The sequence below is a fragment of the Neolamprologus brichardi genome, chromosome 7 (genome assembly GCF_056152115.1).
Source record: "Neolamprologus brichardi isolate AB-2024 chromosome 7, ASM5615211v1, whole genome shotgun sequence".
Lineage (NCBI taxonomy): Eukaryota > Metazoa > Chordata > Actinopteri > Cichliformes > Cichlidae > Neolamprologus > Neolamprologus brichardi.
The window spans coordinates 7986920-8001178 of NC_142110.1; the positions used below are offsets into that span (position 1 = coordinate 7986920).

A 14259-nucleotide genomic window follows, 5' to 3' on the forward strand; every position below is an offset into this window, starting at 1 on the left:
ATCTCCAAATCCAGCCAGGATGGACTTGAAGAGCGTGTTAATGCCCACGATAATAAGTGCACTGACTCATTTTTAATGCGGAAAACAGAAGGATCTAAACATTTCATGTCACAAATAACACAGAAAAGGTAAATTATTTTTTAAAGGCGAAATGGCACACAGATGATTTTATTCATTCTGATTTATTTATTTATTGCACGAGCACGTGAGTAAAACGCTTACCTGTTGCGTCTTGATTCTTGAGATAGTCAAATTTTCCCTTTGAGCCATGTGGCTTCAGGAATAAACGAACAAAACTAAAAAATGCAGGCTTGCGTAAAACTTTCAAAGCTCGGGGTGCCCTCTAGTGGAAGTAGGCAGTCCTTATTTACCTGTATTCACTTGTGGAAGCAATGTGTTTAAAAAAAGAAAAAAAGGTTGGCGTGTCTGTATTATTAGTGACTGTCCAAATCAGAACCAATGATAACTGGCAGCCGTTTCTGTTTGAAAGCGCTTAAGCTAAACAAATAGTCTTGATTATTATGAATGAGCCTAACATACATCCAAAGTTGCACTGACTCACACAAGGATTAAAAGGGTTTGTGAAAAGTTAAGAACTGAACCATGTTTTGCAAACACAGGTATTAAAATATCAGGAGTACAGTGTGCCAGCTGAAGTTTTCCAGGTCAGAGGAAACAACCGGCAAGACAGATATCCAAGCCACATCCATGTGGCAAGTGTCAATCACTGAAGATTTTAGGCACCATGATTTTCTGTAGTTTGAAATTACTGCTTTTAACCCTGACTGGAATTCGGAATAATGCCAGTCACAGCTATAAGAACATCATGAATTTGATTTTGTGTGGACTAAACTAGCAAATAAATGTTAATATTAAGATCTTCTTGTAGTGAACTTGAGTAGCAGGGTTTCTGCATGGTTTTAAAAATCAATATTAATGCATTTTAAGATCTTTTTGTGCAATATATTTTCCCACAACTGCAAGCTGAGCATACAGTTTTTTCTGATTTTCTTTGGACATTACTGCTATGTAACTCCTTTTCAGTCCAGTTCTTGTACCTGGCCACTTTCAGAAGAATGTTTTTATTTCTTGAGCCACATAACACTAAGCGATCATTATTCAAGCATTTTAAGATTTAGAAAAAAATCCAGCAAAGACCTGAAATAGAACTGGACAGATCCAATTTGACTTTTCGTTGATCCATTAATGTTCACTGAAATGGTCTTAGTGGAAAGGTGGCTGTCAACAAATCTTTCTTAAGGAAGAGAAAGAAAAGGCTGAGGCATCCCAAATTACACAGGACCGTAAATCAGTGGCAACAGGTTTAACGGAGGGATGAATCCTAATGTGAAATTTTGGGTTCAAACTGTCTTCAGTGTGTTCAGAGGTGGTGATGAGAAAGGTACAACAGTGCTTACAGCTTTCTGCAAAACCCGACAGAGGTTGTCATGGTTTGGGGCTCCATTTCAGTTTAGTGGTGTTCAGGATCTTGTCAAAATGATGGAATCGTGAATGCAGATTTTTATCCATGCAATACCATCTGGAAAGATCTGCCATGATTGGCAGCAGCTTCATTTTTGCCATGACAATGATCCAAAAAATACTGCCAATACATTAAAAGCATACATGACAAAAAAAACCTACATTGACCATCTTCAGTCGTGGTTTGGCTTGCCAGACTTCAACATTAAGTAGTGTGGAATCATCTTAAGAGACAAGAACAAAAAACAGCCAGCATCCAAAGAAAAGCTCTGCGTGTCCTTTAAGAAGCCTGGAGAACTATTCCTGAAGACTACTTAAAGAAAATACAAGAAAGGTTCCTGAGAGAGTTCAGGCTGTGTTGAAGAATAAAGGTGGTCAGATCAAATATTCAGTCGAGCTTTTTAGAATTGTACAAACTCAGTTTTTGCCTTATGTACTGTATTTACATGTACGTTTGCATTATTCAATACATTTCCCACTTTCCTAGCAAACTAAAAAGAAATGAGAGAAGGCCCAAGACATTTGCCCAGTACTGTAGAGTACTGAAAAAAAAAGATTGCCGTCATGCATTGAAAGCAGTTCCAATACTAAGTATTATCTGGTAAGTATGAATGCCATTCTAGTGACAAATATCTAATACCAGCTCAAAAAAACAAAAAAGTGGTGGCTGATAAAACACGCTCTTAAGTTTGCAGTTTTTCATTTCATTTGGATTCCAGTTGCTTTTTTCGTCGTATAAATACTTAACATCCCAAAGTGTTATTATGCTTCCAGTCCTTTTATTACAGATTGGAAGAAGTACAAAAACACCCTGGATTGTTTTTGTTGACCTAAGCAGTACGCAACATGCCGCTAAAGATAATGAAAGGCTGCATTTTGCAGATATATAAAGCAGTCACTGTCTTTGTGTTAGTCAGTACATTGCTCACTGCATTGTTTTCCCATTTTCCTAAAATGTAAAGAGGAAGTTGGGTCTATAATCTGTCTCTCCCTGTTTGCCCTGTAATGGCATTTCGCCTTATGATAGATATATAGGGTTAGACTCCACCCCCGTCCCCCTTGAACGGTGAAATGTCCGTAACTGTGTGTGTACAAATTACAAACCAACTTGTACACAATGTACCACACGTCCTATTAAGAATCACAGTCAGGTATTTATTAATCAACAGAATTTATTTACAGAACATAAAAGTTTGTAGTTGGACTGTTTCATATCATTCTGAGAGCAGGAAAACATTTCACCTTCAGATTAACAAAGAATGAATTTACACAAAGTGAAATGAATACAGACTTTACAGCCAAAGCCCAGTCACAACAGCCAAGAGTCAAAGCCGTCATTGTACTTTTGGAGTGTGATCTCCTCCACAATGCAGCATCTCTTCTCACACACCAATCACAACACCCCAGTTCCTGCTTTCATCAACTGACTGTTCAAATGTAACCGCACTGCTTTTTAAAATAAATGCCAGTGAGAGCAGGTAAACCACAGTTTTGCAGAATTAAACTGATGACGTAAGGGGCCGAAAAGCAAGAGTAGTTAGTATGCTAATAGCAAGAAAAGATTCACATGTAAAAGACAAGATATGGTAACAACACATACTGTATGTGCTAAAACTAAAGAAAGGTCCACAATGTCCACTGAACCCACCACACACACTCTCATCCACAAAAGTACTGTACATCCAAGTCCACACTGAGAGTGGCTGGAAAAGTTAATGTGACAGTGGCAGGCTCAGTTTGGTTCTCAGTCATCTCAGTTTATATTTAACAAATCCAGATTGACTCGAAGAAGCAGCACAGCGATGATTGTTTATGCGTCCTACTGGGCAAACCTACACAGGACTAAACCTTCTCCAGGCGAGCGCCTACAAAAACAGTGGGCTAGTAGAGTTAGCTGCTTTTAATGAACAGCAACACGATAAAACAAAGTTAAAAGAAACATAAAAAGCATATCATGTTATCCACATCTAAGCCAGTCTCTAACTCAGCTTATTCTCCTGCTCCAAAATTGTGCCCCCCCCCCCCGAAAAAAACAAAACAAAAAACGTGTGATGCAAGACACCTTTTCCCCTCAGTGGACAAAGAAAGCTAGATGAGTAGATCTAAAACCTCTGCCCATGCATTTGAATAGTAGTGAGTCAGGACAAAGACAGCTCGTAATTTCTAGTGTGCATTTAAATCACCAAATGTCAGCAGTATATATATATTTTGTGTGTGTACATTTAGTGTGTATACATATAAGAAAATCTGACATGTATATACACTAAAAGATGGTGTCCTTTAAATGCAAATAAAGCAGGAGGTGGTCTTGGCAGCACATGAGTTGTGTTCATACAATTTGCTTCCACTTCTGTCTCCAAGAGGCTGCTTTACACTTCATTTTTGTTTCCAGCATAAAGCCTGGTCCATGTCTTGGCTGCAAAGTAAAATAAAAAATACATCAATTTTAAAGGAAACCATAACTTAAAAGAAAAATATTCCATATTAATTGTGTGTAATATAAGTGACTTGTTTATATACAGAGATGAAGTGGCATGACTATGGGTAATGCTCCTGCATTATCATCATCATGCCATAATTTTAGTCAAGGATCAACATCACAACTGCCCAATCACATTGTTGTGATGTCATAACATTGCAATGTGGGGAGGGGGAAAGAAAAAAAGGGTCACAGTTTATATAAAACTCTCTTTGATAACGAATGGTAAGCATTTCAGGATTGCTGTTACCTAAATTTGGTTAGTCATGGTGGTTTTCCTGTGATAGTTTTTAAAAGCATTTGCTAACTTCTTCATCACTGGTTAGTTGCAATGTTGATTGTGGACCAAGATTATCATAACAACGTAGGAGCATCAAACTGGCTAACATCATGAATAATGTGGTAAATCTTGTCTTTACACCACGCCAGATCATGGCTCTCACCGGTTTCTATGGCTTCAGCTTCACTGGTCTTCCACTTCTCTGCAACATCATTTGCTAGGGGATCGTCAGGGTTGGGTGCACTTAGTAAAGCCTGGATTGAGAGCAGCACTGTACGAATCTGCAGAGCTGGTGACCATTTATCTATTAAAAAAAAACATAAAATGAAGACAAGTGTAGTCAAATAAAAATACATACGGGCAAAACACATGAAAAGTGACCAATGATCCTGTTTAGGAAGAGACTTTTAATAAGAGACAATATATTCTTTGTCTCTGATATGATGGTGAAAGACATGATTAATATTCTCATAGATTTTTTAAGCTACAATACTGGCTTACCTTTCAAAATGTCAAGACATATTCTTCCCAACTTGTCAACGTTTGGATGATAAATTTTGGTCATGAAACGTACTTTAGGAGCTGCCATGGGATATTCCTCTGGTAAAAAGAGTTCAAGTCTAAATGTGCCTCCTTCGAAAGGTGAGTCCTGAGGTCCAGCGATGACCACGTGAAAGTAGCGGGCGTTGGCTTCATCTGGCTCTGCCTTGATGCCTGGGACAGGCTCTGCAAGCAAGCGCTGAGTTTCCTGGAAAAATAAAGAAAGCGGAAACAAAGGAAGGAGAAAGAATTAGATAAATTAGAATACCAAGTCCATAAATCAGGTTGTTTTGGGGAACGGCTTTTGAATGTTGTATTAGAGACATCTGATAATACCGGGCAATCACAGGTATGATGGTTTCAGATAATATGGTTCCAGATTTGTGTCAACAGGAAATTTTTTAAAAACCTAAATATAACATAAAATAAGACGTTACACATTCCTTACATGGTCTGGCCAGTAGAGTGACTGGAAGTCCATTTATTATGCTTCTACAGTCTGCAGCATTTGTAGCTGAATAAAGGCAATGTGCAGTCTTCATATACAGGTGCAAAGTAGTTTATAAAATACATCACTGGAAGTCAATAATAGTAATATATATTTTAATATTCTTAAGAATAAGTGACACTAATAATTTATCTTTTCATATCAGCTGATATATTGATTCTGGGTCATTAACGGCATTTCCGATGATATCTCGTAGAGCTACACCAATAAATGCATCTAATTAGCAAAAAAAATAGTAATTTTTAAAAAGTTTTGCTGATATTCATAGATCATAAATCAGGATGTGTTTAATTGTTGCAGTGGGAAATAAATCCCCCTGTCCTCTCCTGTTATCCACTGTGGGTGCAGAGTTGCACCATACGCAGCCCTGCAGTTTCTAAACACATCCAGAAGAAGGTTGAAGGCAACAGATATCCTTAAAAATAATTCCCCAAAGCATGAAATCTTTCCAAAGATCTTCACAAAAAACCCAACCATGTGAGAAACAGTGCAATAATGGGCGCTGTGTGTTTTATGCACTTGAGTTAAAGCGTTTCATGGTGATCACAATCAGGGTCCTTAAACATCAGAGAGCCTAAATCTCCATCAGAGATAATGACTATCACACCAGTGGTGTTCAACTTTCTGTGTTAGGTCAGACTGCTTTAGTCTATGAATACTTGCATAAAAGATGTTGTCTGGCACATTATTTCATTTTTCTTCCATATAAAACTGACCAATCAAGTCCTGCATAATTTCTAATCTCGGATCTATTTACAGCAGTGTAAAACAAACTTGGCCACAGGTTAGGAATAAGTATCAAAGCATTCACGTATTTTCTGCTTCACCAAGTGAAAACAAATTCTTGTGACAATGAAACGCACAGTTTACAATGGGTTTTCCTTGGTTGGCACATGGCCATTGATCAGTGGAATTTGATTAGTGGGTTTTGGTTGGTGGTTGTTGATCAATGGTCATGAGAATTTGCATAATTAAGATTAAGCAACTGACCTCCCAGCCCATTGTTCCTTCAGTGGGCTGGTTTCAGTCATTATGCAAATGTACTGTTTATAAGATTGGGGGAACCTGCAGTCAGCTGAGACTGAAGAAGTCACTTGGATGAGTGACGAAACGTTTCTCCCACAAAACACTACGTCCAGATGAAAAGAATCAACTTTTTGGAGGGGGACCCTTTAGCTATTACTTAACGTAATTTAACGTTCTTTTCTGTATGACTTCATTCATCAGTCTCTCACATTATTTTGGAGGAATTCTGGCCCACTCTTCTTTAAGACATTGCTTCAGTTCATTGGGGTTTCCAGACTTTCACTTGTCCACAGCGCTCTTAAAATCCCACCACAGCTTTTCAGTCAGGCTAAGGTCTGGAATTTGACTTTATGTTTTTTTTCTCAAACATTCTGCTGTAGATTTGCTGCTGTGATCATTGTCCTGTTGCATGACCTAATTTTCACCAAGCTTTTACTTTTGGACAGATGGCCTCATATTTGACTCTAGAATACATTGATATACAGAGGAATGCATGGTCCACTCAATGACAGCAAGGTACCCAAGTCCTGTGGCTTCAAAACAAGGTAAAATCATCACCCTACTACCACTGTGCTTGACATTTGGCATGAGGTGTTTGTGCTGATATGATGTGTCTTAGTCCAAAAAAAAAAAAAAAGGGGGGGGGGGGGGGGGGGGCAATTTAACAGCTCCTAACAAAGTACTCTGCAAAATGTGCAAGAAAACTGTTCCTACAAAAGATGTAAACAGGCTACAAAAGATAAGATACCAGCGGCTGGTGATGTGTGACCCCTACTTAAATGACACAACCAAACACTGCTGAAGCACTCAATATGACAGGAAGCGCAAATGCAAATTTGCGATCTGATTGCATAATACAAAGGCAGGTTTTTAAGCAGCTGGTTAGCAAGCTCAACACAAAATACATCTCAATTTCCTTGAGATATCGTGATATAATAAATACATATTTCCTTAAGTTATCATGATTTATCTTTAAAGGTTTGGCTTACATGCAACTTTGCAAACCTAAGTGGCGCTGCCTGTTTCTTTTTAGGAGGAGACTTTCTCCTGGAAACACTTTCAAACAACACATACTAGTTCAATCTCTTTCTAACTGTGTTGTAAAGAACTTTAAAATTCCAACAGCTGCCTGCAGAGTTGGAGATTTAGCTCTTGGGGTTTTTTGCAGTTTCTTTGAGCATTGCACAATCCGAGCTTGAGGGAAATTTGCTGGGATGCCCACTCCTGGGAGATTGTGCCTAAATGCCCCAAAGTGGCAAAACCTGCCAATCAATTAATCATGTGCATTTGATTAGCAGCACCTGGCTGCTATCTTTGTTCTTGATTCCCAATGAAGCAGTAAGGATGAACTTGGTTTTCACAGGACTCAAGTATTTACTGTTGAATAAGTTGAACAAAACTGTTTCGTTGTTTTCTCAGTTTTAAAAATGATAGTCTCTTCTTTTGCTGTTTGAAATGCACAACTGACTCCAACAAAACAAACTTTACAGTATTCAAAATATAATTGAATAAATGTTCCAACAACCACCACACTCATTTTTGACACTCGTTTCCTCCATGCAACTGGGAGTGAGATTCCTGAAATGTTTCAGATAACCCACAGACAAAACCATGCAGTGAAAACACAGACAGTAGAGGGGCTCCCAGTCCCAGTCACACGCTCTCAGGGCTCAAGGTCTCGTCCCATCAAGTACTGTTCCCAGCCCTTCCACCTTTTCCCACCAAGTCTGGGCTGTGGCCTGCTTCCTCACACACCTGGACACTACACGTGTTTTTAAACAAAGGTTTTTCCTGCATAGATGAAGGCTGGAACCCACCAAATCAATTGTACTGTATTTGTTTTAACATTCACTCAAATTATTTTTGCACACATTTCTGTATAATAAGGTAACGAACGTGGATAGTCAACCACAAAAGGTCCCCTTTTTATTGATGTGTGTGCTAATAAAAAGCTTGTGTCTGCAACAACAGATCTAGAAGGAAACAAAAGTGAGGAATCAACTACATTTGGAAAGCTTGGTTGAGAAAATGCACACTCAGGAAAACACAGAAAAATGGGAAAATAACACATTACCCTGCTAAGAAGGCAAACGAGTGAAAATGTATTTTAATCACTGAACTGTGACCCTAAACGTAACATAACAAATACAACCAGCAGTCATACTCGTTCTAAAAACATGGACCCCCCTCGCCCAAAAAAAAAATTGTCAGGTTGAGTGTAACGCAGGTGTGGATTTTTGATTTGGCCTGGCGTACAGAAAAGGAAACTCTAAAGGCCTTAAATATGTCAACTTAACAACAGTTTTACAAATCATTAAGCTCGTTAAGTAAATTAGCAAGTCATAATGTTATCATTAACAGAAAGTCATCGGCCTTGTTGAAGTAACCACAGTGGGAGCGATTTCATTCATCCAATTTTTTGTGCAGTTTTTAAAACACGTTTTAATTACCTTACTAACCTTTAACTCTCAATGGTTGCCAAAAATAAAAATAAATAACGAAAAAAAATAAAACGGGTGTGTGATTTTAAGTTATTGCAGTATACAGTAAAGGCACGAGGCTTGCAGTGGGCTTTATTAAAATACAAGCAATGCTAAACAACTAGCCGGCGTTAGCATTTTTAGCTAGCCAGCCTTTCTGACAGCACTACAAGCAACTTGAGAACACCAGAAAAATATATTTAGACAAGTATATTTAGAAAAGGTAAGGACTTTTATCCGCCATCGTTACAGCACGGTGGTGTATTTTTAACCCGCCGTGTCTCGGCGTATGTGGGTGCAGAAACGAAGCGGAAGTTACTTTAACAAACAACCCGTTAGCCAGCGAGATGCTAATGTTAGCACACAAAACTGCTCGCCGGGCGCACCACCAGAGCGTTTAGGAGTTTGTGGCTGTGATTGTGGCGTTTTTGCCGTTATTACAAAAGGCATGCTGTTGTTTGAGGCGTGATTTTTTTTCTTTTTACCTTAATGATCCTGCGGGGCAGTCCTGCCATCTTGTCTTAAATGCGGGCTTTTTAGCTCTCAGTGCCTTCTTTCTGTCGTTGGCATTGACAGCAAACACACGTCTTCCGGGTTCTCTGCGTCACGGTGATAGTGAATGGAGGGACGTGAACGTGACTTACACAGCAGCTGCTTGTCTAACACACTCACGATGCAAACATGTTTCTCGAATGGTTAAAAAATATTATTCCAAGTAAAGGTAACGTCTTCTTAAGGTAAGCCTTAATGAAAAACGATAAATATGGGTAACATGAACTGGCCTGTACGTTTAATTTTCAATAGCATAACATGAAAAGAAGAAGCAGTGAACAGTTACAGGCAAGTTGAATTTTTTTTTCAACTAAGAAAAAACAGATTCATGAGATTTATGTGACATGAGTGATATTTATAGTGATATATATTTATGCATCCAAAATTGAGCTTGACCAATATCTGCATATGGACAAGCCAAATGGATTCCAGAGAAAAGTTTTATGTTCAGACAAAATAAACAATTAGCTGTTTGGCCACAATGACACAAGGTAATGCCTTTAAGCTGAAGGAGACTGTACTAACTATCTAGCATGGTGGTGGTAGCACCATTTCCTAAGACTGTTCCGCTGTCATTAGTTCTGGTACATTGCACAAAATAGATGTAATAATAAAAAGGGGGGGATTAACTTCAAATTCTTCAGTGATTCTTGACAGTGATCTGAAGTGCACATCAAAAGCGGTTTTGGAATGGATAACACATACTAACATTAAACTTCTCAAATGGCCATCCCAAAGCCCCAAACTTAATCCTACTTAAAAATTTGTGGGCTGCATTTAAAAGCTGTGTCCATTCAAGAAAACCAACCAATTTAAATGAACTCTACCAATTCTGCCAAGAAGAGTGTTCAGATATTCATCCAGTTTCATCCAGTAAATGTTGCACCAACATTTAACCCAGTATCACTGCGCTTGTATGCATATGTTTTATACTTTGTACACCTAACATACAGTGCAATAGTATAGCATCAACTTCATTTCATAAGAGGAGTAGAGATTAAAGCTGGTAATATATACAAAAGTATATCCATCCATTCACTTCCGCTTATCCTTTTCAGGGTTGCAGGGGGCGCTGGAGCCTATCCCAGCTGTCATAGGGCGAGAGGCGGGGTACACCCTGGACAGGTTGCCAGTCTGTCGCAGGGCTAACACACAGAGACAGACAACCATTCGCGCTCACATTCACTCACACATTCACACCTAGTGGCAATTTGGATTATCCAATTAAGCTATCCCCACAAGCTGCATGTCTTTGGACGGTTGACATCTTACTTTGACCCAGAAATCAGTTCGGGCTAATAAAAATGAGAAATAAAAATTACTTTATCAAACTCATAAATAATAATCATCATGTAATAAAGTGAGCAGTGACCAACTGCCTTGTTATCAGCACCACAGTTCAAAAGTCAGCATGCATGTTCATATCGGAGGGGACAGAAGCAGATTAGTGTGTGTATCTCAAGAAGGAAGTCACCTGGATTTTCAAATGTATACCATGTGCATCTACTAGGAGGCTGAGGGGTAGCACTGGCAGCATCAGTATTTTTTGCACTGCAGAAGCTGTAGTAGAATAGTTGCTATTAACATCAACATGGCTGTTTTTTTGTCATTTGGCAACACCTTTTTTTCTACATGTGCTTCCCAGCTGTGCTTGTTCCTGAAGCAGAAGTTGTTCAGAGATTACCACAGTGCCTGATGTTGTCTTTCCCATTGTTAGACACATCAACGCATTTCTTAGACTGAACATCTCCAAGGTCCAATAAACCTGCAGAGTCCTGTTGAATTTTGGGATATTTTTTGTCTCATGGATGAATAGGAAGAATATATTGGAGGGGGTTTGGAGCTCCTCCTCCTCCTCTCATATCTGAATGGACAAAAGCTTTTCCCCTTTGGGTTTCAGGCCTATAATGTGGACATTAGCGGAGCAACAACTTTCACCATGCGGTTTCTGCCCCATTGTAGCTCCACAGGTGCGTTTTTATGTCTCTTACGGATAGATTATGTTTTAATGCAAGCACTGTGTTTGAATGAGTGTGAGGGTTTTTTTTTATTATGCTGTTTGTCATAAATGTATTTCTGTGACTTAGTTTATGTATTTTGTATGTATTTACACCCTATGTTACTGCTATATAAATGTAAGTACTTACTTTAAAGAATGCAACAAATGCAAGATTGTTTTAAAAGGTTAAAATTAGGTTTTGAAAACTTAATTTCAACTAGATAGCAAGAGTTTTTGGATTTGGTTAAGACAATTCGTGCTCAGAGTTACATATTTAACTATCATCAGACAGATCTGAGCTTGTAGTATTTAAAATGTATTTTTATGCATGTACGTACACAGTATTACATTTTGTGAAGGATTAAAAATTTTAGGATCATAAATTTCTATCTGTGTAGGTTTGTGCTCACAAATGTGTGTGACGGTAAAATTTAATAAGTTATGCTTGTAAAAAACTTTTTTTTTATATTCATGATAATATGGTAATAATAATAATAGCTGATTTATGTCAACCTGTGCACTTATAAAATGATGTTTCCTAAATTGTTTTGCTCTCATATCTTTTAGCATTTTGTTCTGCTTCACCTCCACAGCCATTTGAAATTTTCCATTGTTCAACACACAGAGGAACAGATGAACCAGCACCTAATGCAGCCCTTCCGTCAGTGCACAGAGAGAACAGACAATACCAGCCATATTACAGGGGCTGCTGCTCACACCGAGGGCTTAATTCAAGTAGAAAGATTTATGTTAACAGAGAGCAGCCATACTTCCCAGGCCTAAATGAAGTGTACTTCACTTTGCTGCCAGCCTTTTAGTTTTAAGTGACCTTTAGAGCTTTACCTGATGGATATAGATATGTGCTGTGAGCAGTTCAGTTAAACACTGATTTTTAGTCTAGGTATCTTAGAGAAGCACTCATAGAGCCCTTAGATGACTTAAAGAAAGTGATTTGGATATAAAATGTAACCAAAATTTATAATAATATGTAATATGAAGCTATAACTTGGTTAGCATGATATCTTAAAGGTGAAAATCGTTGGTTCCCTCCCACAGAAACAATATATACACCACAGGTATATACGTACCTGTGCTTTGAGTGACTGATATCTCATTATGTAATTTCACAGGTATTTCTGTCTTGTTTTCAGATCAGTGGAGCACACACTGCTACGTGCTATGTTTGTTCCTCCTCATCAACTGCTTTGGAGCAGCTTCTCCCCTTTATGCTCCTCCCGCGCCAACAGGTCTCCTCTCTGCTTTCTCTGCCACGCAAACCAGTAGCGTGGTGGGAGGCAAGCAGAAGGCAGTGACCTTCAACAGGCTCGTGGTCAACACTGGAGGGGATTTCAATCCAGACACTGGCCACTTCCGCTGTCGCATCCCCGGGGCTTACTATTTCTCCTTCTCTGTGGGGAAATTTCCCAAAAAAATGCTTTCTGTCATCCTGGTGAAGAACGGAGAGGAGGTGCAGGCTATAGCTTATGACGACTTCCGCAAGAAAGGGAGAAAAGTTCAGAGCCAAAGTCTTATGATCGGTTTGACGAAAATGGACATAGTGTGGTTGCGCTTGCAGCCTAGCCCCCAGTATGCTTTGTACAGCAACGCTGGGCCTTACATCACCTTCTCAGGTTACCTGGTCTATCCTGATGCCATGGCAACCAGCTACATCAGCAACCACTTGTCTACACCTGCTCTACCCTACCCAAACTGTCCACCTCAGGTCAGAGGCCAGAGAGAGCAGCCACGGTCTGCCTTCTCAGTAGCACGGACATCAACCCTCATGGGTCACAGCATCTGGACACAAGAAAAGCCACCGATCACCTTTGATGTAGAATATGTCAACATAGGGGGCCATTTCAACAAAACCTCTGGCCGCTTCACCTGCCACTTCCCAGGGGTGTACTTCTTCGCCTTTACTGTGGGGAAACACCCTCGTAGGGCTGTTTCAGTGAAGCTGATGACCGGGAACGGCGAGGTGCAGGCGATGGTGTTTGATGATGACACATCAAAGAGAAGGGAAATGCAGAGTCAGAGTTTGTTGCTGTCTCTCAGCAGGGGCGACAGCGTGTGGCTGTACAGTCAACAGGATGAGCGCTTTGCTGTTTACAGCAACCAGGGCAGGTACACCACGTTCTCAGGCTTCCTGGTTTATCCAGATACAGAAACACCTGCCACCAGCCAGGAGGACAGAGGTCACCTATAAATGTCTTAAGGTTGTAGCTGTTTTTTGTTCCCAGCCTGCAGTTTATCTCCACGTCAGTGAGTCAGGTAGAATATTTAAACTGTGGTCAGCATAGTTTAACAGATTCCTCTCTCTCTTTCTTTTTGTAACATTTTGTTTGTTTTTATTAAACAGTGTTATTTTAAAAGGTAACATTTGTTGCCACCAGATGGTGCTATGATACAGCTAAGTGCAATGTTCTCTTAGAAAATCTGTGATACAGTTTGGGTTTAGGTGCACAGATACAACTATCTGAGAATTTTCATTTTAAAAAAGTGAACATTACATGACAAAAAGAACGTTGTAAATGATGTAAAGTTTATTCAAATTTATGTACTACAAAATGTAGACTTAGAGTTGCACCATGTTAAAGTTATTTAACTTTTATTTGTAGAACGATCTGATTAAATGATTTGTGTGCATTTTGGGAAAATGATAAATAAATTTCCTTAGATTAGTTTTACATATGTTATTTTTTTCTTCTAAATCAAACAAATGCTGGTTTGTGGATGAAAATAAACCTAAAGATCACACACGGGGCGATCGTGGCTCAAGAGTTGGCAGTTTGTCTTGTAATCGGAAGGTTGCCGGATTGAGTCCCGGCTCCGACAGTTGCGGTCGTTGTGTCCTTCACCAAGACACTTCACCCGTTGCCTACTGGTGGTGGTCAGAGGGCCCGGTGGCACCAG

General features: G+C 39.3%; 2 protein-coding genes across 3 annotated transcripts; one reads left to right on the forward strand and one right to left on the reverse strand.

The window, feature by feature from the left end:
* Nucleotides 1-2636: 2636 nt before the first annotated feature.
* On the reverse strand, nucleotides 2637-9398 carry ube2na (ubiquitin-conjugating enzyme E2Na). The gene is made up of 4 exons (XM_006789537.3): nucleotides 9281-9398; nucleotides 4743-4989; nucleotides 4405-4545; nucleotides 2637-3898 (listed from the first exon to the last, which is right to left on the reverse strand). The coding sequence occupies exons 1-4, from the start codon at nucleotides 9308-9310 to the stop codon at nucleotides 3852-3854; spliced, it is 465 nt and encodes a 154-aa protein (XP_006789600.1). The 5' UTR covers nucleotides 9311-9398; the 3' UTR covers nucleotides 2637-3851.
* Nucleotides 9399-11270: 1872 nt separating this feature from the next.
* c1qtnf13 (C1q and TNF related 13) lies at nucleotides 11271-13986 on the forward strand. Of its 2 annotated transcripts, none has more exons than XM_087842978.1 (2): nucleotides 11271-11317; nucleotides 12498-13986. In XM_087842978.1, exons 1-2 carry the CDS (start codon nucleotides 11287-11289, stop codon nucleotides 13550-13552), a joined length of 1086 nt encoding a protein of 361 aa, XP_087699104.1. In that variant the 5' UTR covers nucleotides 11271-11286; the 3' UTR covers nucleotides 13553-13986. The 2 variants fall into 2 exon arrangements, with proteins under 2 accessions (XP_087699104.1, XP_035763002.1); XM_035907109.2 differs by lacking the exon at nucleotides 11271-11317 and adding an exon at nucleotides 11943-12007.
* The last annotated feature ends 273 nt before the right edge of the window (nucleotides 13987-14259 follow it).